This window comes from Echinops telfairi, unplaced genomic scaffold (assembly GCF_000313985.2).
Source record: "Echinops telfairi isolate 266 unplaced genomic scaffold, ASM31398v2 ScPeMD7_7425;HRSCAF=8463, whole genome shotgun sequence".
Taxonomy (NCBI): domain Eukaryota; kingdom Metazoa; phylum Chordata; class Mammalia; order Afrosoricida; family Tenrecidae; genus Echinops; species Echinops telfairi.
The window spans coordinates 7,446,869-7,472,263 of record NW_022111325.1 but is presented as its reverse complement, the minus strand read 5'-3'; the positions used below and the strand labels follow the sequence as shown (position 1 = coordinate 7,472,263).

The 25,395-nt window shown below is 56.4% G+C and overlaps 1 protein-coding gene across 1 annotated transcript in view; it reads right to left on the bottom strand.

Annotated features, from left to right (window-relative positions):
* Nucleotides 1-14,361, bottom strand: part of ATP1A2 (ATPase Na+/K+ transporting subunit alpha 2) — a 29,061-nt gene extending 14,700 nt beyond the window's left edge. The window contains exons 1-11 of the mRNA XM_004716501.3: nt 14,227-14,361; nt 9,255-9,359; nt 8,984-9,043; nt 6,292-6,495; nt 5,669-5,782; nt 5,294-5,428; nt 4,493-4,610; nt 2,861-3,129; nt 1,362-1,560; nt 845-954; nt 538-672 (exon numbers count right to left, since the gene is read on the bottom strand). Of these exons, the coding sequence (XP_004716558.1) occupies nt 538-672; nt 845-954; nt 1,362-1,560; nt 2,861-3,129; nt 4,493-4,610; nt 5,294-5,428; nt 5,669-5,782; nt 6,292-6,495; nt 8,984-9,043; nt 9,255-9,359; nt 14,227-14,238 (1,461 nt within the window). The 5' untranslated portion in view covers nt 14,239-14,361. The remainder of the gene's footprint in view (nt 1-537; nt 673-844; nt 955-1,361; nt 1,561-2,860; nt 3,130-4,492; nt 4,611-5,293; nt 5,429-5,668; nt 5,783-6,291; nt 6,496-8,983; nt 9,044-9,254; nt 9,360-14,226) is intronic.
* Between the last annotated feature and the right edge of the window lie 11,034 nt (nt 14,362-25,395).

Genomic DNA, 25,395 nt, shown 5'->3' with positions numbered 1-25,395 from the left:
TGAGTGGGATAGGAGGGTTGGATCGTGTCCCTCAGTTGAATGGGATAGGAGGGTTGGACCATATAGCTCAGTTGAGTGGGATAGGAGGGTTGGACTGTGTCCCTCAGTTGAATGGGATAGGAGGGTTGGACCATACAGCTCAGTTGAATGGGATAGGAGGGTTGGACCATATAGCTCAGTTGAATGGCATAGGAGGGTTGGACCATACAGCTCAGTTGAATGGGATAGGAGGGTTGGATCATGTCCCTCAGTTGAACGGGATAGGAGGGTTGGACCATATAGCTCAGTTGAGTGGGATAGGAGGGCTGGATGGGAGCGATGGGAAGAAGAGTTCAGAGGGTGCTAAGTGCTGGGAAAACATGAAGATGGGGTTGGGACAATAGCCAACTAGACATGTAGTCACAGGTTACCCCGGAGACGAGTGAGCTCCGGAGGGATCCCGGATGCCCCCACTCCTCCTGTTGACGGTCCTCTTGGCTTTGCCCATCCCCCATTCCTGTCCCTCCCTCGTCTCCTGTCCCAGCACCCTGGCCAGACCTGGTACTTGTTGGTAGAGTTGAAAGGGATCTCCGCCACCTTGGGGTTCCTTTCCCGCATCTTCCTCACGGAACCGCAGGACAGCTCGATGCACTTGAGCAGAGCGGACTCGGAGGCATCGCCGGCCGTGTCCCGCTGCCCGAAAAGAATGCCGAGTCACCGTTGGCAGACAGCACAGCAGTCTGGACAGGACCCGGACACGACCCGAGGGCCCTCAACCCCCCGAAGCAGCCACGGGGTGTGACAGAAGATGCTGGGCGGGCTTTGGAGAAACCCCAGAGACATAGCTGTGCTGTTTGGTCACTACCTTAGACACAGAGATGTTTTCCTGCCCGGCCTTGAAGACAGCGCGATTGCAGAGGCCAGCAATCCGAGACAGGGCTGTCCAAGTGGGGGAGCGCTTGTCGAAAGTGGCCCCTGTCAGGAAGCGAGGGCGAATCAGAGCCTTAACCTCACCTCCACCCACCCTGCCATGCCACTGCCCTTAACCCTGATGCTCAGCTGTAGTCTTTCCCCGCCGGAGTTCTAGTCAAATACTGACTTCTTCACCACACAATATGCTCACAAGGAGCCTCGGTGGTTCAATGCTCAGTGGCTTGAATCCGCCAGCCGCCCCACAACACGTGGCAATCTTCTGTGCAGATGGACAGCCTTGGAAACCCTCAGAGGGGAAGCCTGTCTCTCCCACAGGCTGCTGTGAGGCTGTCGGCATTGACTCCAGAGCAGGGGGGTTACGTTTGGGAGAGAGTCATGCTCTTCATTCGATGTGTCTGACGTGGAACCCTCTCCAGCCCCCTGCACTCCCCACTGGGGCACCCACTCACCAGACTGGTCTTCGGTGGTGTCGGCCTCATGGATCTGGTTGTCAAACCACATGTGGGCAACGGTCATGCGGTTCTGGGTGAGGGTGCCCGTCTTATCTGAGCAGATGGTGGAGGTGGAGCCCAGTGTCTCCACCGCCTCAAGGTTCTTTACCAGGCAGTTCTTCCGCGCCATGCGCTTGGCTGTCAGGGTCAGACACACCTAGCAAAAGGAGGGCAAGAAAGGGCTAACCCTGGTACTAAGTGATCCGTGGCTTTACTCATACCTGTAGACTCAGGTTCTCCTCCCTCTCTCTTCCTCTACCATCCCTGGGCGGGACCTAGTTGCCAATGGTGACCGTGATCAATTGAAGACATGTTGAACCATGAGATCTTTCCAGCAAAGAGTTGAAGACGTTTGACTAGCACTTAAGAGGAGCGACGGGTTGCTGAGTCTGGGACTGGAGGGGTGTTCCACCCAGCAGGGGATGGGGCTCACTCTAGGGGCCCACAGAGAAGAGCAGGGGGCAGGGGTCTGAACATCTGTGTAGGGGAGTCACCGCAGGGGACAGAGGAGAAAAGAACGGGCATGGTGACAGGTCACAGACACCAGCAAAGAAGAGGATTCGAGGAGGGGAGACTACCATTTCCATTTCAGCTGCAGAGTGAAGGCTGGGAGCTGGGCAAGGTCACTGGATGTGCTCCTAAGTCATGGTGACCTTGGAGAGGGGCTCTCTGGGATGCATGCACTCCACTGCAGGGCTGTGAGCTCGTGCGCGGGCAGACAGGGCCCCAGTGAAGGCTAGAGGCTCCTGGAGAGAAACTGAGGCCAAGGCAAGATTTCTCAGAGACTCCAATGGTGGCCCATGGGAAACCACCTGTGAGCACAGCATCTCGGGTGGGATTTTTGGGGTGAGAGGAGAACTGTGCTAAGAAGCCACGGTGTCTTGGCGGCTTCTGAGGACAGGTGAGTTAGTTAATTGTGTCAGCCTGGCCGATAATCACATGTGGGGCTAATTGAAAGGCGGAGGGATAAATGGGTGGTGAGCCTCGCCTTTCGAGTTCTCTGGTCTCTTGCTTTGTGATGGTCGCACCAGGGTGCAGCTGCCTTAGCAGTTCCCTGCTTCAGCTGGCAAGATTGACTTCCTGCAAGACATCCCCAAGAAGAAGCTACATGGACCTATCCCAATGCAGCCCTGGGTGCTGAAGCAGCTGTGTGGAGACCCCTGCTAGTGCTGAGATGCTTGTTCGTTCACTGACTCAGCTTTCCTCCCGCAGTTGGCATCATTGCCTCTCTTTTGTGAGGTGGAGGACTTTGTGGACTGGTGTTGGGCTCATGGGTTCATGTTGGACTTGTGGGCTTGGGCAGCATTGGGTTGGGATGTTTTCGTGCTGCACCTTTTCTTTACATAAAACTCTCTCTTATCCGTGAGTCGCTGTGGATTTGTTTCTCCAAAGTACCCAGGCTCATACACCAGGGTTGCGAGGCCCTCCCCGTCAACGCGTCAGCTTGTCCCACTCACAGTGACGGTGGCCAGCAGCCCCTCGGGCACGTTGGCCACGATGATGCCGATGAGGAAGATGACGGCTTCCAGCCAGCTGTAGCCCAGGATGAGCGAGAGCACGAAGAAGGAGACGCCCAGGAACACGGCCACCCCGGTGATCAGCTGGATGAAGTGCTCGATCTCCATAGCTATCGGAGTCCGCCCGACCTCCAAGCCCGAGGCCAGAGTGGCTATGCGGCCCATCACCGTCCGGTCGCCTGTGGCAATCACGATGCCCCTGGCCGTGCCTGCAACACAGGAGGGGGCACCTGAGGCTCCCAGGGGTTGAGTTCCCGGCCTACTTTCCAAGCAGGACCAACGACTCCCGAGTGTAGACACTCAAGGACTCAGACCCCTCAGGTCACCGTTAGAGGACGGCGCCTCACTCCCCAGGCTCACTCTCCCTGCATGGAATGCCAGCTCCCGGTTCAACCCAACAGCATGTTCGTTTTCTCTTATTCTTGGGCCTGAGGAGAAGCCTTGCAACTGATCCTGACATTCCAATTGAGGTGGTTCGGGAAAAACAGAGTCGCCAGTCTTAGGCTTGGTATGATCGCTCATGAGGGATTTTCTACACTCAGACCCATGTGCCTGGGTCCTAGAGCCACTCCACTGATGGCCGTTCCCTTCACTGCCTTCCTCTTCCAAGGTCAATTTCAGAGAAAGCCAGGGGCATCTTCTACCAGGTGGGTGGGAGGAATGTGGAGTCCATTTCAGAATCTCAACATGACCCCTGCAGCGGGAGGATACTCCTGTTCACTCCCTGCCAGCCCGCCCGTTCCGACTGCTGGCAGCTCTGCAGGACAGAGCATAACTGTCCCTGCGGTTTCCGAGGCTGCAAATCTTTACGGGAACAGCAGGCTTGTCTTTGTCAAGTGGAGCAGCCTAACCCACTGTGCCGCCAGCCCGCCGTGCAGGAGGAGACCGAGAATCACAGGATATGGAAAAGCAAGGTGTAAAGGGAAGGGAAAGGTGTGCACACGGGAAAGCAAATCTCTTTCCCCTGAGGTCTCTTTCCCCCTGGGACTCCCTCCTCCTTCTCCGAGTTCACCCTGACTCGCCTCACCGGCACAACCACAGCAGCCACAGGGGCGACTGTCGTCGGACCCCGGACAGTAGCTACAGCAGCTCTTTGCTCATCTCTCAAACCCTGGGCAGAACTGGGGTCAGTCAGGAGGCCATGCACACCGGGGCACTTTCTTCTGATGCAACACAAGCCTAGATGCGGGCTAAAGGATGGTCCAAGTGCCCATCTGCTCACCCCCGCCCCTTCGGGCATCTGTGAGGAGTGGGGACAAGGGGGAGTGTTAGCCCGATGTCTGTAGGCTTCAAATCTGCCCAGCCCTTGGCTGGCCAGAGGTGGAAAAGGAGAGCCCTTTTCCACACAGCCATTCTGGCCCCAGCCAGTGGAGGCATTGTTTCTGTGGGTGGCAGCGGCGCAGAGACTGTTTCTATAATATTCAGGGACCTTTCCTCCCCCGATTCCCTCATCTCTAGCGCAGATGTTACCGAAGAAGTACCACCTCAGTCCCCACCCCTAACTGGGGATTTTGGACCCCAAGCTCCCCATGATGCTAGGACGAGGTGCTCGCTAGCAGCCTAGCCCCTCACCTTCCACACAGTTGGTAGAGAAGAAACAGATATTGCGGGTCTCCAGGGGGTTCTCGTGGGTGAACTCGGGGGAGCGGGTCTGGGGCTCTGACTCGCCTGTGAGGGATGAGTTATCCACCTGAGGAGGAAAGTGGGGGGGGGGTCATCATCAGACAGACAGACATGCTCGTGCACATGCAGCTGTCTCCTGGCCCCAATCCCACTTTCAATCTTCCTGACATGAGGGACAAAGTGACGCTTGCCCTCATCACATCGCTCCAGCATGACTCAGCCGTGTCCACTGCTTTGGTTTGAAATGCTGGCTCTCGCTGACTTATGTGTCTGTGGGCCAGGCCCTCCACCAGCCGAGCGGGCCACCATCGACTCATCTGCAAAGCGGGGAGCGCAGCCAGATTCGCTCCACGGCACGGCCACAGGGGAGGCCACTCGAGCTGCAGTCTGTGAGACCGGCACCCGGCGGGGTGGCCCCATGCCACAACCTGCCTGATGGAGGGGCTCTTACAGAGCTCAATGAAGCAGCACCAGACAGAGCCCATCCGACCCTCGTGAGTCCTCCGCAGATGACTGCTGTCACGTGGATGTCCGAGACACATTCCGGACCCGGCAAGTGGGCAACGTGTAGAGACAGAGGCAAGGCGGCAGCAGCCTATGCTGAGACGAAGTCCAGCTGGGGTGAGGAGGAGATGTCTACCTCTGGGCCTGGGCCTGTCAACCGACAAGCCTCTGACGTGGCCCCTCTCGGCACGATACAGCCAGCTTCTCGGGCCAGACCACTAGCTCTGCACCCATAGGCCTCCTCACCTTACAGCCGTGCGAGGAGATGATCCGGAGGTCAGCAGGGACGCGGTCGCCACCCTTCACCTCCACCAGGTCTCCAACCACCACCTCCTCTGCGTTGATCTGCATCTTCTCTCCCTCCCGCACCACGAGGGCTTGCTGTGGGGAGGCCACGGAGACCCCAGTCAGCACCCTCCACCCCTGCCTCCCTCTCCCGCTTGGCTTCCCTCTCATCTCCAGTCCCAGCCCAGGGAGGGGAGCCACTCCTCTCTGCCCCCTTCGCAGTGAAACAAGGTCCTGGTTTGGAGTGAAGGAGCGTTTTCCCCACTGCAGGGCTGCACCACAGAGCACAGGGACTGAGAGGACAAGGGCCGACAGCCCCCAGGCACTGCTGTCTACCTGAGGCACCATGTTTTTGAAGGAATCCATGATCTTGGAGCTCTTGGCCTCCTGGTAGTAGGAGAAGCAGCCGGTGACGATGACCACGGCTGCCAGCACCACACCCAGATAGAGCTGGCGAGGAGAACGAGGTTGAGGGGCCTGTCCCTCTCCCAACCCCACAGGGCAACTTCCACTGGGGATGAACGGACATTCATCGCATCCCGGGTGGGAGCCCGGACCTCCAAGGTGTTTGACTATGGTGGAGGGGTGGGGAGGGTAGAGAAAAGCCCTTCCTTGCACCTTCCTCCATCTTTCAACCCCGAGCCTCCCAAGCACAGAGGGAGGGACGTGCTGGGGAATTCCAGGACCAGGGCTTCTCGAGGGGCTGCAGACTAAAGGATGCAGACAAGCCCACCGAAAGGGGAGGGGAGCAGGCAGGGACTGTCTCATTCATGAACGATTATGTGTGTGTGCTTTATAGAGCTGTATAGAGCCTCGCCCCTTTCAGCCTAAAGTTTAGGGGCTGTGGCAAGGAGACTCTGCCTCCTGGAGCCCCCCCCCTCACCCCATACACTGTGCTGGAGGCTGAGGGCTGGGGGCCGGGGCCATAGGCTGGTGTCCGGGTCAGGCGTGGGGCTCACGTTGTCATTGGATGGCTCATCCTCCATGGCAGCCTGGATGCCATAGGCCAGGAAGCAGAGGATGGCCCCGATCCACAGCAGGATGGAGAAGCCCCCAAAAAGCTGGCGACAGAACTTGACCCACTCGGGGGTGGTGGGAGGGGGGGTGAGAGCGTTGGGTCCATCCCGAGCCAGGATGTCCTGTGCCCGCTGGTTGGTGAGGCCCTGAGGGAGGCAAGGAGAGGCGTGTGAGTGATTCCTAGAACCGACCCAGCCCTCCCCACTGCCCATCAGCTCCTTGGCAGGGACCTGGTAGGAAGGAGGAGGGGACTTTCGGGAGAAGCCAGTTGTGAAGGCTCTGGGAGATTGAGGGCCGAGACTGTGGCTGTAGCTCTGATGACCACTGGACTGAAGCATAGTTAGGCTAGGGACACAGCAACCCGTCTCAAGGCAGCCTGGATGGGATTCCTCTCCCATCACCCTTCCTTCATGCCCCCCTCTCACCAAGGATTTAGGCGGGTCCTACATGATCAGTCCTCAGTGTCCCGTGGTTTTAGCCATTGCCTATCACCCCTGCAGAAAGCCTCACCCAGCCCCGGACTGGTTCCAGTGTTCCTCTCTGCAGCCCAGTTTGGCCTTGGCGGGCTTCAGAGCTGCGTTTACCGTGTGCCACTGGGATTCTGCTGATGGGGATTCTGCTGCTGCATTGCTTGAAGCTCCTTGAAGACAAGGCCCATTCTTATTTACCTCTGTGTCCATTCCTTTATTTAACAAGTGCGTGTTGAGCATCTACTACCTGCGAGCCACTGTTGGGGGGGGGGGCGGTGTCTAGACATGGATCAGACCAACAGAGTCTCTGCCCTCGTGGGCATATGTTCTAGGGTGGTGACAGACCACCAGCAAATGTACAGCCCTGGTAGTGTGGTACATTTTAATGCTGGATAAGAAAAAGTTTTTAATGCTGGATAATAAAAAGTTTTAATCAAATAACGTAAAGGGTGAAAACTCTGATACCAAACTCACTGCCATTAAGTCAGTGCCAGCTCACAGGACAGGGCAGAACTGCCCTGTGAGTTTCTGAGACTCTAACTCACGGGTCCTCAAACTTTTTAAACAGGGGGCCAGTTCACTGTCCCTCAGACCCATTGGGAGGGCCAGACTATAGTTTAAAAAAAAGCTACGAACAAATTCCTATGCACACTGCACATGTCTTATTTTGAAGTAAAAAAAACAAACGTGGCAAAAACACCCAGCAGGCTGGATAAATGTCCTCAGCGGGCCGCATGTGGCCCGTGGGCTGTAGGTTGAGGACCCCTGCTAACTCTTCCTGGGCGTAGAAAGCCCGTGTGTCTCCTGTGCAGCAGTGGGTGGTTTTGAACTGCTGACCTCGTAGCTAGCAGGTCAATGCCTAACCAGAGCTGGCTAGGGTCAGGGGTTAAGGACATGGATGTTGGCAAGGACAGTCAAGTGAAAGGCTGGTGGCAGGAGGTTAAAACCCATTCAGGCAGTTGTTCAGCCACCTCCTGCGCACGGTGACCCCACAGTATGCGAGGAGAGCGTGCTCTGCAGGGCTTTCAGTGGCTGACTTTTCCAAGGTGGAGCACTAGGCTGTCTTCTGAGGCACCTCTGAGTGGACTGGAACTTCCAACCCTCCGTTTAGCAGCTGAGTGCATGAACTGTCCTCATTGCCCAGGTCTGCACTCACTACATTTTTTTTTTTTTACTGATCATAGTTTTCTTTTAGTCATTTTATTGGGGGCTCGTACAACTCTTATCACAATCCATACATCCATCCATTGTGTCAAGCACATTTGTACATTTGTTGCCACCATCATTCTCAAAATATTGCTTTCTACTTGAGCTCTTGGTATCAGCTCCTCATTTTCCCCTCCCTCCCCGCCCCCCTCTCATGAACCCTTGATAATTTATAAATTATTATTATTTTGTCATGTCTTACACTGCCCGACGTCTCCTTTCACCCACTTTTCTGTTGTTCATCCCCCAGGGAGGAGGTTATATTTAGACCCCTCTAATTGGTTCCCCCTTTCTACCCCACCATCCCTCCACCCTCCCTGGTATCGCCACTCTCACCACTGGTCCTGAGGGGGTCATCCGTCCTGGATTCCCTGTGTTTCCAGTTCCTGTCTGCACCAGTGTACATCCTCATTTTTGTTGAACTAGTTTTACCCCCAAAAGGATGGGCTTTGGAATCTGGGCAAGTGACTTTCCTCCTGTATCTTCTTGCCTTAAGAAATGGATCTAAAATCCATGGTCTCCCAGGGTTTGTAAGGATGGGAGAAATGTACGGGCCAGAACTGTCACAGCGCAGTGCCGGGTGCACAGCAGCGGTCCGGTGAATTGCTGTCGTGGTTGTTATGGGCTACCTCACAATGTCGTGTATGGTAGCTCCACTGTCGTTCCACGGTAATGTGTCACTCGGTGCGTCACGTAGTGTGTGTCACTGTCGGGAGGGTCTTTGTGGCCTGGGCTCTCGGGAGACGAGCTATGGGCTAGAAACAAGGAATCTGCTGCTGACAAGCCATGCAATCTTGGGCAGGTCACTGGTCTCTGGGCCTCAGTTTTCTCATCCCTTAAGCGGGTTGAGTACAGTGTAAGGACCCCATCACCACCACTCGGACACTGCAAGGCTTTCTTGCCTTTCTGGTGCCCTATGGCTGGCACGCCTCCCCCACCTTAAAATCCCTCCACTCACCTTGGACAGATCCACTTGGTACTTGCGGCCCAGCTCGTCCAGGGATAGCTTGTGGTCATCCTGGGGGTGGGAAGGAGAGTTACTTTGGGGAAAGAGTCGTGTGTGTGTGTGTGTGTGTGTGTGTGTGTGTGTGTGTGTGTGAGAGAGAGAGAGAGAGAGAGAGAGAGAGAGAGGATGAGGACCCAGGAGGGTGGACACAGACTTTCTCTGGCGGTGGACTGCGGGCAGCCCTCCTGCCTGGGGGCCCATCCCGAGCCTCTGTGTGGCTCACCATGGTCACCTCCTTCTTCAGCTCATCCAGTTCCTTCTCTTTCTGCTTTTTCTTGCCGCCCCCATTTTCCGCAGTCGTGGCAGCGGGCGAGTACTCTCGGCCGGCCTGTGGGAGGAAGGGAGCCCAGAGTCAGGGAGGGCCAAGGTAGTGTAGCCGGAGCTGCTGCTGGGCAGCCGGGGAGCCCAGCACTGGGAGCGAGGGTCCCACAAAAGCAGTGAGGGTCCCATGCTCTCAGCCTGCCCACTATGCACCATCCACATTCGAACTTCATCGTTTTCTGGAGGGAAGGAAGGAAAATTGAGGGGTGCAGTCCTTAGCAGCGAGGCTCTTAGCTGTTTAGTGCTTGGACTCTGCTAAGATGTGTGTGTGTGTGTGTGTGAGTGTGTGTGTTGTGAAAGGTCTCTGATGCTGAATACAGGGAGAAGCACATCACAGCTTTGGAAACAGCATCTCAGGGGATCTAGAAAAACCCTGGCAAGAAGGGAGCAGAGAGAGCACATGGAGTATCTGCCCCCGACCGGTGACTTCTTTCCTCCCAGAGGGATGGAGGTAGGAATCTGGGAGCAAGAGTTTTGCGGGGAGCCACAGGGCAGGGCAGGGCAGGGCACTGTCTGGGGAGGGGGGGGGCAGGGTCTGGAGGAGGAGTGGCGGGAGTGGACTTGGCAGGGCCAGTGGTGGGTGAGAAGTCAGTAGCTGCAAGGGAAGAGGCTAGTGACAGGCTTCCTGGCCCCAGGGCACAGGCAAGTAAGAAGGGCTCTGGGTCTCAACCATCGGATGTGCTGGCAGACCCTGGCTCTGAGATTAAATCTAGAATGGATGTCTTGACCCGGCTTGGCAGGGTTTTCTGGTGAGGGCAGATGGGGGTGAGGGGACAGAGGAGGAGGGCCTCCTGTCTCTCACGATGGCAGATGCAGCATTTCTCTGAGACCTCGACTCCTCCCAGGTGGCGTGCAGGCAGACGGCCCATGGGCGCCCTTCCGTGGCTGGAAGACCACACTCCTCTGTCTGGGGTGGTTCTGCTCAGGCGCTCTCAGACACGTGCGCCTGTGGACTTAGTTTCTAGGTCTTCTCTCCATGAGTGTTTTAACTGCTGCCTCGGGACCTGTGGCTGTTGTGTCTACTTTGACTCATGGCCACCCACGTGTTACAGAGCAGAACCGCTCCATGGTCCACCGCTCCGTGGTCCATGGCATTTTCTGGGTGGCGTGGGCTTTAGCTTTCCAGGCCTTTCTTCTGAAGCACAGTGGGGCACTTTGGGTGGCAGTTGAGCCTAACTGTTTGCAGCCTCACGAGGCCTCCATTTCTCCCCTCCTCTTCAGGGTCTGCAGTCCGGGCATGCTGGAATGTCTGCAGGTGAGGTTGGGAGATTTTTCTCTTTCAACAGAAGGTTGGCTTGGGGTGATGGGGTGGGAGGGATGCCTGGGGTGGCCTGATGGTTATTCCAGAAAGATGTCCTCTCCGTCTGCTTTCTCCTTTGTCCTCCCTCCTCCCCACGTCCTTCTGGCTATGGGGCTCTTGTCCAGAGGGGCTGCTCCATTTCTGCCCAGTGCCCCTGTTTCTCAGACCCAAAGGGCAACGCTGGGCTTGCAGGACTAATCTTTTTTATACTGTGTTGTGTTCCACACTCATCTCCCGTAAATGGTGGGCAAGGTCTAGGGAGCCCAGGTGGCATAGTGGTTACACGTTGGCCGAAACCACCAGCTGCTCTGAGAGTAAGAGATGAGGCTCTCTACTCCTACTGCCTGAGGACCTCAGGGTTTCTACCATACCTGTCCTAGAGGGTCACTATGAGTCAGTCTGGACTCGATGGTACTGAGTTTCAGGTCAGGTCTACTACTGAAATGTTTCGCCCTTTGGGCAGGAGAAGGCATGTTTTATCCACCAAAGGGCCAGGGAAGTCTCAGGAGCATGGCGATGGTCCTGATCAGAAGAGATTAGAAGGGAACTCTTGGAGAGGCAGAAGAAGCCTGCCTGGAGAACTTGGGGGCAAGGGTGGGTGCGTGGTGACACCGCTGCCCTTCTCCAGTCCAATCACCTCGCAGGATGTTGGGTTTGCGAGGCAGCGGAGCTCAGGACTCAGTTCAGTAAGAGGCCAGTCAACCTTGCATGGGTGTCTCTCTGCAGCGTCTGGATGGTGCCCCAGTGGCAGGCTGCTAACTCAGGAAGTGGACGATTTCTACTGCCGCAAGGTCCACAGTTTCAGAATCCACTTGATGACAGTGTGTGTGTGTATGCGTGTGTGTGTGTGTCTGTGTGTATATGTGAGGGTGTGTGTGTGTCTGTGTGTGTGTGTGTGAGGGTGGGGTGGGGCGGGGTGTTGGGGCATCTATGATCTAAGGATGCTGTGGCCTCCTGAAGACCACTGACCCTCTCCCGCAGCCTACTGGGGCATGGGCAAGGGCTCCTGAAGAGTCATATCCAGGTGACTGAAAAGGGCCGTTCCATTGAATGGATTTGAAGTGTGTTGGATCCACAAACTCTCTTCTTGGGGGGCCAGGCTGAGAAGAGGATGGAAAGCAGGGGGGGGAGGAGGCAAGAAATCAGGCTGGATAAGCTCCCCCAGCCCTCCCTCAGGGCTTCAGGGACAGGAGCAGGGCCTGGGCTGGCCGAGAGGATGGGCTATACCTGGGGGGGGGTGGGGTGGGGTGCGGAGGGGGCTGTACACGTAGACATGGCATGAAGTCTTTGAAAGTTGTCAGCCACCTATTTTTCAAGCACTTGTGTGTTCGGTGTGCGTGCTGGATGGCGGCTGGGCGCAGCAGCTCCTCCTTTGCTGAGCTCCCACCCTGTTGTCCCCAGGGCTCGAGCTTGGGACATACTGCCCCTGTCCCGGCCCCTCCTCCTGTCCTGGCAAAGGGCCTCAGGCTTTGCAGCCAGGAACCTGCAGAGATTTGGGGCCAGTGGCTGCCCAGGCAAGAAAGAAAGAAAGAAAGAAAGAAAGAAAGAGGAAGCAAGGACCACCCCCCCACCAACACTCCTCCCTCCCCTGACCCAGCAGCCCCCGTTTCGGGTCTTGAATGCTGGAGGAGAACAGAGAGTTCTTTCGGAGAAAGCCAGAGGCTGGGACAGAGTGGGGGCAGCTGGAGGGTGGCCAGCCCTCCCCCACCATAGGCTCTGTGGCAGCTGGAGAGACTGGGCTCCTTCCCACCAGAGTCATCCCTCCCCCCACTCCCACAGTGCCCTTCACGGCCGCGGGGTGGTGGGCTGACAGTTAGGCCTCGCTCTGGAGTGAAGCTGGTGCGGGGGAGAAGAGGTGAATGTGGCTTGCTCCCCAGCCTCAGGGGTCTCCTGGTGGGTTGGGCTCCCAACTCAAAACACTAAGGGGCTCCCCTTCAGTGAGCCTCTCCGTGCAAAACCTAGCCACTGGTTCATCAGGAACTTCTGGGGGGCATAAAGGGACAGCCGGGGCATGCATGCCGAGGCAGCTAGGGCCCCGGAGGTGTCCAGCTAAGTCACTCCCCAAGCAGCAGACCCTCTTGGGCGGAGTCAGCTTGGTTCTCAGGCTGGTCAGCAGAGCCTACCTCCCAGCTTCTCTGGCTGGTTGATGTGGGGGACAGGAGGCCTTGCCAGCCTTGGTGGCATCCTCCAAGGTGCCCCACCTCAGCGGGGGCTCCTTTCCCCCCAGGGGACCAAGGAGCACCCAGGTGCAGAAGGTTCCAAGGCAGCCTACTTTCTCACCATGGTGACCCCTTCCTCCTTGACCTCCACACCTGACAGCCAGCTGCAGAGCCCTCGCAGCTCCAAGAAGGCCCAGCCGGCACCCAGGCTCACGCCCGCCCGAAGCCTGGGCAAGCCCTTCTTGTATACATTCAGATTCACCTGCTGAGGCTCCCCATGGACATCTATGCAGGGTCTAGCCTAAGGAGTGCACGGGGCAGTGCGCGCGCGCACACACACACACACACACACACACACACACACACGCACACACACACAGACAAAAACACACTCTCTCTCTATTTATAGCTCCTACCCAAGCTCAGGAACCCTGGTGTCCAGGCTCGGAGTTTTCCCAGCTGTTGAACGTAGTGCAATCACACGTCCTTGCCTGACCCTCCGCAGTCCCAGAGACACTCCAAAGCGCCCCATGGGCACCCTCTTTCCAAATAGTCCCCCTGCTCAGTGCGTCCTTTCCCTCTGTGCCCTCTCTGCCAACACCCCGCAACAGGAAAGGGATGTGAAGGGATGGGGTTGCTCAGCTCCATATGGAAATTTCATTTTCAAGAATGCCCTGCCCACTCCCTCCCTCCCCCAACTGAATAGTTGCTAATCTTTCCTTTGGCCTAGTCAGGGCTGCAGCAGAATGCCAGGGGCAGGGGGTGGGAGTGGGGAGAGCGGGCAAGGGCTCTCACCAGCCTCTGGGAAAGTCCTCAAAGCCTGTGGCCCAGAGCCCAAGGACAATGCGACCAGGGACATCCGGAGGGGCATGGGAGCACAGCCCTCTCCCCTCGCCTGCCTCCTTCCCAGCTGTCCCTGGCACTCAAGGTCCCTGGAGCAACTCCCTGGAGCGACTCCCGTGCGGGATGCCCCATTGACCGCACCCCCCAGCCTTACACTGGACCCCCATCCTCTATAGCTGGGTCTCACGGATGAGTGGACACTTTCAGGGGACAGAGAAGGTGGGGATGGCTGACAGCAAGCACCAAGCAAGTGTTCAGCTGGGAGGCTAGGCGCAGGCCTGGGAGGAGGGACAGAGATGCTGGGATGGGGGCAGGCTGAGTTGGAGTGGGGGTGAATGTGGTGTCTGCAGGCTAAGGTGGGGCAGGAGATGAGGAGTAACATGGGGGCAGGTGGGCGCCCTGGCCCCCGTGTGCACTAGTCTTTTAAGAAAGCACACCCAACTTCCAGCTCTCCCACGGCCAGGTCTCCCCTGCCACAGCCAGCCCCACCTCAGTTTTCTCTCCAGTAGGACCTTGCTCTGGAGAGCCCTGTGACACCCCTCGGAGTGGCCTCTGCTCCGTGAGCTACTTACCCCACGACCCATCTTGGGGCAGAGTGGCTGATGGGACCAGGGTTGGAGAAGTCACCACCAGGAGAGGCTCCCAAGCCTCCAGCAGCCCAGCCAGTGTGGATGGCGGGAGACCCCAGCAGACAGGCAGAGACAGCCCAAGCAACAGGGTAGCTTTAAATAGGTCCCTCTCCCCTCTCCCCCGCCTCTCCCTTCTCGGGAAGAAACATTTGTTGAAACAGGATCCCTGAGGACTCCTCCCTCCCCGCCCCTTTAGCAACTGGCCCAAAGACGGTCCGTTTGTCCTGCTTGTATGCCCCCCCTCGCCCCCACCCACCCGGCTCCTGGCAACCTCTCTGGCCGGTGGCGGTCACTCCAGAGGGAAGGGAACGAAGGGGGGTCGGGTGGGCAGAGGGCGGGCAATTGTGCCCTGCGATGAAACAGGCAGAGGGGCAGCACTACCAGTGGGAAATAGCAGGGTGAGAGAAGCCACTGGCCCGGCCCTCCTCGTATTTCCAGATGGGGGACCTGAGGTCCCCAGAGACAAAATACTTGGAGCTCCACAGACAGAACGAGACAGAACTAGGGCTCCCAAGTCTGCACCCAACCTCCCAGAGGAAGGACCAGGCTGCTTCCTTACTGGGGTGGGGGGCGGGGCAGTTTGCTGGGACTCCTTGGCGACAAAACTAGTGTTTGAATTCAGGACCTGCTCCTGCCTGGGAGGTACCAGAGAGGGGTGTTAAGGGAGCGGGAGCGAGGGGTGGGTCAAGAGGAGCACTGTCTGAGCCTACACACACACACACACACCTCAGCGTTCCCCCCACCCCCCACCCACACCAATTTGGGAATCAGCTGGGGGCGGGTCAGGCTGAGGACAGAGGGGACCCAGGGGAGCAGGAAGGTGGTCCTGGACCCGCCCAGCGGGTATCCGTGGTGATATTTATCCTGGGTTCACTGAGTGGACGCAGCACCCCCTTTTGTCACTGTTGGGGAGGTCTGGGGTTGGTGGGTGGTGTAGGAGGAGGTCCAAGAGGTCCTACAGGAACCCTGGTGGCACAGTGGACTACTCATTGAGCTGCTAACAGCCAGGTCAGCGGTTTGAATCCACCAGTGACTCCAAGGGAGAAAGACGAGGCTGTCTGTGCTCATAAAGAAAAGTCTCAGAAACCCAAAGGGGCGGTTTGACTCTCCTGCAGGGCAGCTGCAAGTCAGAATCGATTCCATGGCACGGTGTGCTTTTGTTGTCCTCCTGGTTTATCCAGCGCTTCAAAAGGAGCCTTGGTGGCACAGTGGGTTAAGCGCTGCTCTGCTGATCTACAGGTCAGTGGTTCGAACCGACCAGCCGCTCCTCAGGAGAACAATGAGGTACATCTGCTCCCGTGAATCTTTTCAGCCCCAGAAACCCTATAGGGGCCGTTCCACTCTGGTCTACAGTGGTCGCTATGCATTGGAACGGACCCGAGGGTAGGACGTTTGGCCTGTGGCTGGCACAGAGCTTCTGACAACGAACACCAGCCGTGTGGATGCGAAAGGAGGGCAATGCCCGCTTCTCCCAACGGGCCAGGAGAACCCATCGGCAGCATGCCGGGTCCAGGCTAGACAGAAGCCTGGGAAAAATGGCTTTCCAAACGTGCCTCTCCTGTGGAACGGAGAGCCAGCTCAGCCCTGAGCTGCCAGGGGTGTCTTGAGGCTCGTGCTGGAGACAGGAGTAGAGAAGAGGACCCTGGGCAGCAGCAGCTGGACTAGGGAGGTTGCTACTGATCATCTGGCAAAAGAGGCAGAGAGGAGACCTCGGGGCAGAGAGCGAGGGAAAAGAGCCTGCCTGGGCCTTTCCTTGGAGCGGCCCGAGGACCGGCCTGTGGGGGGACCTTGCTTCTCCGGGCACAGAGGTGGAGGGAAGGGAGGCCAGTGAGTGGGGGCAGGTGTGCCTGAGAACCCTGAGCCCCAAGGAAGGCGGGGAGGGAATCAGGGAGGGGCCTCTGAGGCAGGGTCTCTCTCTGGCCCCAGAGGGAACTCCCTGCAGAGAGATTATCCACCTCTCTTCCAGAGCCAAGGGCTCAAGTTTGAATTCTCCAAACAACTGGGGCCTCTAGTTGAGATTTTTCCATTACAGGGACCTGGCAGGTCATGTCCCATCCGGCTTCCCCTCCTCCTGGGTTAACTGGCAAAACACGGGTGGGTGGGATGGGCAGACCGGACTCCCCATGCGCACTGGACTGGGACACAGTGGGAGGAACCGATGGTGGGAAACAGGTAGGTGTCTGCTGAAGCACTGGGTCAAGGGCAGGGCGAGGGCTGGGCGCGGGAGTTGTAGCAAGACAGCTTGTGGCTAGACCTCGGGAGAGGCCGCCGAGGGAAGAGGGACCCAAAGCTGCCTCCGCTGGGTGACTGGGTTGAGAAGACAGCGTGTTCCTCTGTCTCCCAGTTAGACTCCTGGGGTATCTTCTGCCCAGCCGTCCCTGCGACAGGAAGTGCGGAAGAAGGGAAAACGTCAGCTCCCAACCTGAAGACCAGCAGATGCAGGATCGTCCCCTAGTCTCGCCTCTGCCGGGCCTCCAGTCCTTCCTTCTGAGACTCTAGCTCTGGTCCCTGTCACTAGGCTCAATACCGGAGACGCCTGGGCCCTCCCGCTGCCCATACAGCCCGACTGGGGCTCCCTGCCACAGCCCGAGGGCCCTGCCTCTCCCACTTGGGGACCTGGACAGATGAAGGGGTGAACAGGACCTATTCTTCCCCCCAGGATCCCCCTACCTGCTGGGGGATTGTTTGGAGTCTGGCCCTTTCTCCTGCACTGAGAACCTCAGACTCCAGGGCACCCGTGAGCGTAGGCACATGTTCCTTCAATCCGGGTGCCTGGGTTGGCTGCTGCCTCCCTGGAACAGCCAGACTTCCCAGTGGTACCAGTTAGACCCAAGGTCATGGCAGTAAGAGGAGCGAAGAGGAGAGTAAGAAAGACTTGGCAGTAGGACGTGGGAAGGCCAGACAGACATGGGATCGACAAAGGCCAGGGTGGGGTAGTCCTCAATCAAATGGTTGGTCCAGAAAGATGTGGGCAGCAGGGGCGTGCATGTCCATGTGTGAGAGAGAAACCGAGAGGCCGAGAGAGGAGACCTCCTGTCCCTCCTCTGACCGCCATCGAGTTGGTTCTGACTCACGGTGACCCTGTAGGGCAGGGACGAGCTGCCCCCTGTGGGTTTCTGCGACTGCTTATCGGAGTAGAAAGCTTGTCGTTCTCCTTCCTATGGGGGCGGGTGGTTTCCAACTGCTGACCTTGGAGTTAGCAGCCCAATGTGTAATCACTGCTCCAGCAGGGCTCCTGAGAGAAGGGACAGGGAGGTGCAGAGTTGCATGTGTGGGTTTGTGTGTGCGAGTTAATTAATGACCGAGGGGGACAAGACTGTGAGCATCCTGCGTGTGGGACGAGACAGGGTGAAGATGCCAAATGGAGGGTACAAAGGGGGAGCGCCTCCAAAGGAGAGGTCAGCATGCATTTCAATGCGGGGCCCATCAATCAAAGCCAGTTCACGGTACATCACTCTCAGCGTGCATTAGTTCACAGGTGTGTGTTCGTGTGTATTTGTACATGTGTATGTGTATGTGCATGCGTCTGCACACGTGATGGGCCCGCGGGGGAGCTGGTGTGGAGCCGGGAGTGGGTGTACGTGAGCGTCCATGGGAGAACGGGTATGTGCACCAGAGGGGAGGAGGGAGGGAGGTCGCTGTGCTGCAGACGGGCTTTCAAGGTCTCCAAGAAACAGTTGTGTTTCCTAAGTGACTGGTCTCCTGGGGCTTCCAGCCCAGACTTCAAGGTTGTTTCAAGATCATGAAAGAGGGAGGGAGAGTAGGAAGGGAGGGAGAGTAGGAGGGGAGGAAGAGCTGGGAAGCTCTTTCACACACACCCCATGGCCCCTCCTCCCGCCTCCTCTCCCCACTTCTTGCCCCAGTCCTGACTTGGGCCTGATTCACCCTCCTGCTCTCCAGCTGCCCTGCCCGCCTGGGCAGCCTCTCCTGCTCACCCTCTTCCGTTCACTCCACTCTCTGGTGGCTGCCAGACTGCCTGAGCCTCCCCAGGAACTTCTAGGGTGTGGGGGTAGAGTTTGCCTCCCCAGGGGAAGCTGTCTTGGTGTGATAGGATAGGAGGGAGCCTGCAGTGGCCCCAAGGATTGTCCCAGAAGGTGCTTCTGCATCCACCCTCTCCTTCCCTCCCCACACTTCCTTTCAGACGCCTGTGACTTCCACACCAAGCCACTCGCTGCCGTGAGTCCCTTCCTGCTCACAGCGACCCTATAGCACAGGGGAGAGCTGCCCCCGTGGGGCTCCAAGACTGTAACTCTTTACTGGAGTAGAACCCTCATCTTCCCCTGTGGATGTGGCTGGTAGTTTTGAACTGCTGCCGCCAGGGCTCCTTGGCTGTACCTTAGAAGGAGAAAGGTTGGGCTTGGAGCTGCAGAGTTTGGCTGGCCAGATTCCCATGGCTGCCTCAGTTTCCCCACTCGGCCAGCAGGGCAGACGCTGTTGGACTTCCTCTGCCATGCCAGTCTGCTCCGGTTTGCTTCCCCGACATCTCTCGTCCTCTTTCTCTCCCTGGCTGCGTCATTTCAAAATCTTTGACCCAGATAATTTGGTGATCGGTTTTTATTGTTAAAGCCACAAAATAAAGATGTAGGAGATGGAAAGGGGGGCAGGGTGGGGGGGAACAAAGCACCCAGAATGAGTTTCCTCCGTTTCTCTGCCTCAGCTTCCCCACCACCACTCCGTTTCTGGCTCACCTTGCTCCTTCTCCCTGGGTTTGGGGAGCTCTTTGCTTCTGAGCCTTCCAGAGATGCCCAGAGGAAGCCCTATGAAGAAAACGGGAGGGGCCCGGGTGTGTGGGTGGGGGGTGCTACAGGAGCCTGGCACCCTGCTTCCTGAGCACAATGGCTAGGGCAGTTCTTTGGGAAAGCAGGGGTTGTCTCACTTGTGAAGGGGCTTAATGGGCCTTGCTAAGCCTACAAGCCAGGTCACCTGAGGTTGGTTCTAATTGGGCCACTGACTAGCTGGGTGCTGTGGACCACAAGACCACTCTGGTGTGGCTGGGAGCAGAATGGTGCTCCCTCCCCCGCGCTGATGGTCATGACCACCCAAGTCCACGCTCCTGGTCTCCTCTGCCCCTGGCTTTAGCTCACATGATCAGTGCACAGTATCTGGGGTCCTGTTCGAGGTGAAACACCAGTTGGACCCCTGGCTTTGGGACCTCTGAGAGGACAGATGCCGGCCCCGCCCCCCCCCCTTTGTTTAGTAGCGTGGGGGGAGATGTTCCTGTGTGGTTTAGTAGTGGAGAGGAGGGGGGGCGTTCAGGGGTCTGTTAAGGACAGCTTTTGAGAGAGGTGAGATGAGGGCTAGGTGTCTGCTGGGGAGTGGAGCAGAGGCAGGGGTAGGGCCGGGGGCACCTGTCTTTCTGATCAGCAAATACCAAATGGATTTGTTTTGGGAGGTACTCTGGGCTGAGAAATGTGTGGTCGCAGCTGTGGGGAGGGTGGGGTTAATGGGGCTTGCTGAGCATGGGGGCAGGGGTCACAGCTGGGCCCTCTAGGGTTCCTGTTTGCCTTTGATTCCATCTGGGCAGGGAGGGACCTTCCCCCCTTGCCCCCTAAGGCAGGTTTGTTTTGGCCAGAGATCTGACCCAACCACTGGCCCAAAGCACCCCGCCTCCCTGCTCCCCCTATCAAGAGGCAGGCTGGCCGGCCTCCCTTCTTCCCTTACCAGGCCCCCTCTGCTTGGCCCAGGACAGCACTCTGTTTGTCTGCCTGTCCCCTTTGGTGTTCTCGATGCCCGGCCAGGACAGGATGCCCTGCGAACATCCGGTCCACAGTGCTACAACCTCGCTCCCACACGGCCGGACTTTCCAGGGGATTATTTGAGGAGCTTAGCCTCATCTGTGCCTCGGTTTCTCTCCCAGTCCAGCACCCCTTCCCTTGTGGTCCTGCCTGGATGTTGTCAGCACTGCCTCCTGGGGGAACGAGAGTGGTTTGCTGGTTGCCTTATCCGCAGTGCCCACTCCTTTGCATGCTCTGTGTCATTGGGACGGACGCTGAGCCTGCATTTACTGTGGGCCTGGTTTTGCAGAAGGCTCTGTGGGGAACATTATCACCCAAGCACACAGCTCATGGTCCTTTGCTCATGCAATTTAGTCACCAAACCCTCCCCCGCCCCAATTCCTTGACCCTGTTTTCCCAGGGTGAGCTCTTAGCACTGGGGGATACCTTCACCCCATTTGTTCGTGCTTCCTCTCCCTTCTTTACCTTCCCACTGCTGAGTGAGAACGGGCAGGGCTGGCCTGGCTTTCCTGCTGGGCTAGTCTCTCATCCTGAAGATGCAGAGGAACGGCTGGGCCAGTTTTCACTGGCTGATGTTTGGAAGTAGGTCTCCAGGCCTTTCTTCCTAGTCTGTCTTAGGCAGGAAGCTCTGCTGAAAGCCGTTCCGTCCACATTGTGGCAAGACTTGAGCCACCACTGACAGGTGAGTGGTGACTGTGCAGGAAGAGCATCAGTTGGGATTCAAACCCAGGTCCCCGCAGGGAAGGCGAGGATTCTACCCCTGAACCACCACTGTGTTCCTAGTGAACAGTTAAGGAGGCATGGTGCCCGTTCCCCCATGTAACCGCCCGAGTTTACAGATGGGGAGACTGAGGGCCAGAGAACCTAAGGACTTTGCCGTGTCGGGGAGAAGAGATTCGCATCTAAAGAGTTTGGCTCCAGAGCAGGGACCCATGGGGGCTCCTTCGTCTCAGGAGCTCGTGTGTAGAAATGACCCAGCTGCAATGGTGAAAATCACAAGCACCGAGGAGATGAAGGGGGCGGTGGAGTGCCCCTCGGGGTGTGCACGGGCCAGGTGCTGCTGGCTGCACTTCACTGCATCTACAGGGCGGTGGGGGTGCCGAGAAAGGGGAGGTGATTCTCAAAAGTTAAGAAGGCTTCCATGGAGCCCCCGGTAGTGCAAAGTTGTTCATGTGCTCAGGTTGGGGCTCAAGTCCGCCCAGAGGCAGCTGGAAGAAAGGCTCGGTGGTCAATTTCTGAGGACTCCGTCCTTGGAAACGTCATGGAGCAGAGTTCTACTCTGACATCTGCGTCGGAAGTGTGCGGAAGTGACCGCCGGGCACTCGGTGGGTTTTTGTGGAGCGGGAGGAGATGGAGCTGGGCTTCGGCAGCGAGGTAAGACCTGACTGGGAGAGATGGAGCGGAGCACATTCCAGGCGGAGGACACAGAGCACAGGCACAGTCGTGGGGGTGGGAGGAAGCATGGAGACCCCCCGGCAGTGGCTGTTGAAGCCATTTCATGGAGGGCCTTGAAGGCTAGGCTGGAGGCTAGTCTGCCAGTGTTTCCTATGAGCCTCTGATGATGGGAGTCACCTGGGCAGCTGGTTAAAAATACAGACTAGCATAAGCAAATGTGGTGAAGAAAGCTGATGGTGCCTGGCTATCAAAAGATATAGCGTCAAAAAAAGAAAAAAGATATAGCATCTGGGGTCTTAAAGGCTTGCAGGTAAACAAGCAGCCATCTAGCTCAGAAGCAACAAAGCCCACATGGAAGAAGCACATCAGCCTGTGTGACCAAGAGGTATGGAAGGGATCAGGTATCAGGCATCAAAGAACAAAAAAATCATCATTGTAAATGAGGGTGAGTGCAGAGTGGAGACCCAAAGCCCACCTGTAGGCAACTGGACACCCCTTACAGAAGGGTCACGGGGGGGAAAAGACGAGCCAGTCAGGGTGCAGTGTAGCAAGGATGAAACATACAACTTTCTTCTAGTTATTAAATGCTTCCTCCCCCCACGATCATGATACCAATTCTACCTTACAAATCTGGCTAGACCAGAGGATGTACATTGGTACAGACAGGAACTGGAAACACAGGGAATCCAGGACAGGTGATCCTTTCAGGACCAGTGGTGAGAGTGTCGATACTGGAAGGGTGGAGGGAAGGTGAGGTAGAAAGGGGGAACTGGTTACTATAGGATCTACCTATAGCTACTCCGTGGGGGATGGACAAAAGAAAATTGGGTGGAGGGAGATGTCGGACAGTGTAAGATATGACAAAATAATAATAATTTATAAATTATCGAGGGTTCGTGAGGGAGGGGGAGTGGGAGGGAAGGGAGAAAATGAGGAGCTGATACCAAGGGCTGAAGTAGAAAGCAAATGTTTTGAGAATGATGATGGCAACAAATGTACAAATGTGCTTGACACAATGGATGTGTGTATGGATTGTGATAAGAGTTGTATGAGCCCCTAATAAAATGTTAAAAAAAAAATTGTGCTTGACACAATGGATGTATGTATGGATTGTGATAAGAGTTGTATGATCCCCAAGAAAATGATTAAAAATACATATATACAGACTAGTGGACAAGTCTCCTATAGGCATGGAGGTGCAGTGGTTATGCCTTGGGTCTCTAACCGCGAGGTCAGCAGTTCAGAACCACCAGCCTCCCCGAAGGAGAAACATGAGGCTTTCAATTGCCATAAAGCGTCACAGTCCAGAAACCACAGGGGGCAGTTTTACCCCGTTCCAAAGGGCCACCGGGAGTCAGAATCAACTCGATGTCAGTGAATGTTTCTCCTATTGCAGTTCATGAGAGCTGGTGGGGTGGGGACTGGGTCTCTGTATTTTTACCACTGACAAGCTTGAGAAATGAGTCTTTTAAATGTGTGAGCAGGGGAGTGAAGTGAAAATCGTGCTGTAGGGAGGAGGCTCACTGGACTGGAAGGGGGGAGGGACAAGAAAGAAGAGAAGGGTCTGCGGCTATGATTAGCCAAGAGGTGGTGGGGGTCCAGGAAGGGGGTGGCCATGGCAGTGAGGAGTAGGGGGTCCATGGGAAAGAGCTCTGATCGAATGAGAGTGAGGGACAGGAAGGAGTCCGAGATGAGGGGAGAAGGGTTAACTAAAATAAAGGTGCAGAAGGAGCTTGTCTGGTATGGAAATCACAAGTTTGCTTTGGGACATATTCAGCGTGAGCAGCTACTGGCAGGGCTTCTAGGTGAAGATGCTCAGTGGGTGTAAGATGTGGGGGCTGGAGCTAGGCAGAGAAACTGGGCTCTGGGAATCTCCTGTTAAGGGTTGGCCACTGAACTGGGAGAGCTGAGGAGATAGCCAAGGGCGAGGAGCAAGGGGTCAAAGGGCCAAGGATCGTGGGAAAAACCTTAGGTGACCCCTACACCTGAGGACAGGAGGAGGGGAGGAACCGGAAGAGGGGAAGTAGACAAGCCAGAGCGGTGGGAGAACTGGACCAAGAGGGAGCGAGGGAAAAGATTTAAGGGGCATGAAACTGGCTGTTCGAGATGTTCCAGAGAGGCTCACGGGAAATAAAAACTGACCTTTGGGCCACTTCATTGGTCAACCCAGAGGCCACCGGTGTGAGTTTTGAGAAAACTGTCTCCATAGAGCAGTGGCTCTCCACCTTTCTGATGCTGCGACACTTGCATACAGTTCCTCATGTGGTGGTGAACCCCCACCCCAACCCCAACCACAGCTACTTCATAACTGTTATTTTGAGAATCAGGCGAACCCTGTGAAAGGGTCATTCAGCTCCCAGAGGGGTCACGGCCCACAGGTTGAGAACTGCTACCATAGAGGGTTGCCTTTGGGGTGGGGGGAGCATGGGGAGGGACATGCAGGATCAGGAGTCTGTGGTGAAGAATCTGTGTCCGGGTATAGGCTGCCCTCTTCCTCAAAGGGATTATGGGAAGTGGAGGGAGAAAGAAGCCAGTAGGTATCTGAGAGAGCAGGCAGTGTGGGCGCTAGGCCATGGCTGTGCCACACAGGGATGAACTTCACTCCATCCTGCCCACATGCTTGAGCTTGGAGCATAACAAGGCACGGACCTTCTCCCTTGATGTGTGTACGGATCTTCCTTCCAACGATCACCCTCCTGTCAGGTACATGCCCTCATAAGTAAGACTCAGCACAGCCACCATACGCACACCCATGGTCACTGAGCGCTGCCCACAACAGCAGGAAGAGGGGACCCAACCACAGGCCCAGCAGTGGGAGAATGGTCACATCAACCTTGGGGCATCCACACAGTGGGGTATCACACATCGCTGAAGAATAATGAGGACACAGAGAAGCACCCCACGATCGGCACCCCACACTAGGCTGAGTGAAACACTCCATCGCACACTGGCTGAGACCCCTGGTTTATGGGGAAAATAAAGACAAAGGCTTTCATACCCAAAGGAAGAGACTGTGCTGGCTACCGGGGCTGGGAGGGGAAAGTAGCCACAACAGGTCAGAGGGTAGAGGGATGTTAATTGGGGTGAAGGGGAAGATAGTATGCTACATGAGGGAGAGGAAGAGCCAAAGGGGGTGAACTATTGGGAGGAGTTTAAGTTGTTGACTATAAAACTGATGGCCTGAAATGTAAACCCCCACCTCATTAAAAAAAATTTTTTTTAATCATGAGGTTGAGACAATTATGGTTCTCATTTTACCTATAAGGAAACCGAGGTTAGAGAAAGGCAGTAATAGGATCCAAGACACACAGTACCACATTCAGGTCTGTCTGCTGGCAAAGCTACAGTGTCTGGCTTGGGAATCTTAGTCACACATCTTTTTTGACTTACTGAAACCCTGGTGGCATGGTGGGTTCAAACCCACCAGACACTCTTCTGGAGAAAAGTGAGTCTCTCTGCTCCCATAGTGATTGACAGCCTCAAGACTCCCGTGGTGGGAGCTCCCGCCTGCCCTGTGGACTCTCGGAGTCAGGACGGACCTGGCAGGAGACGGTTGTTTGGTGGTCAGAGGAGAACAAAGGAGGTCCTTCTTTACTTCCTGTGCCTCCTGTTTTGTATCTGCCTCTCCCCCGGATTTTTAGGTTGGCTCTGTCCAGTCTCCCTTCCCCAGGGATGTCTAGCTCACAAGCTAGACCCTCACTGCCCAGGGCTTCTCTGGCGATCTGGGGTGGGTAATCCTGCTTACCTGGTCCCTCATCACCTGTCCTACCAGGTGGTCATTACCCCTCCAGACACGAGTGCCATCTCTGAGGGATACTTTGTATTATTATTATTATTATTATTATTTTAATCGTTTTCTTGGGAGTTCATACAGCTCTTATCACAACCTATACATACATATATGGTATCAAGCACATTTGTACATATGTTGACATCATCATTTTCTTTCTACTTGAGCCCTTGGTATCAGCTCATTTCCCCC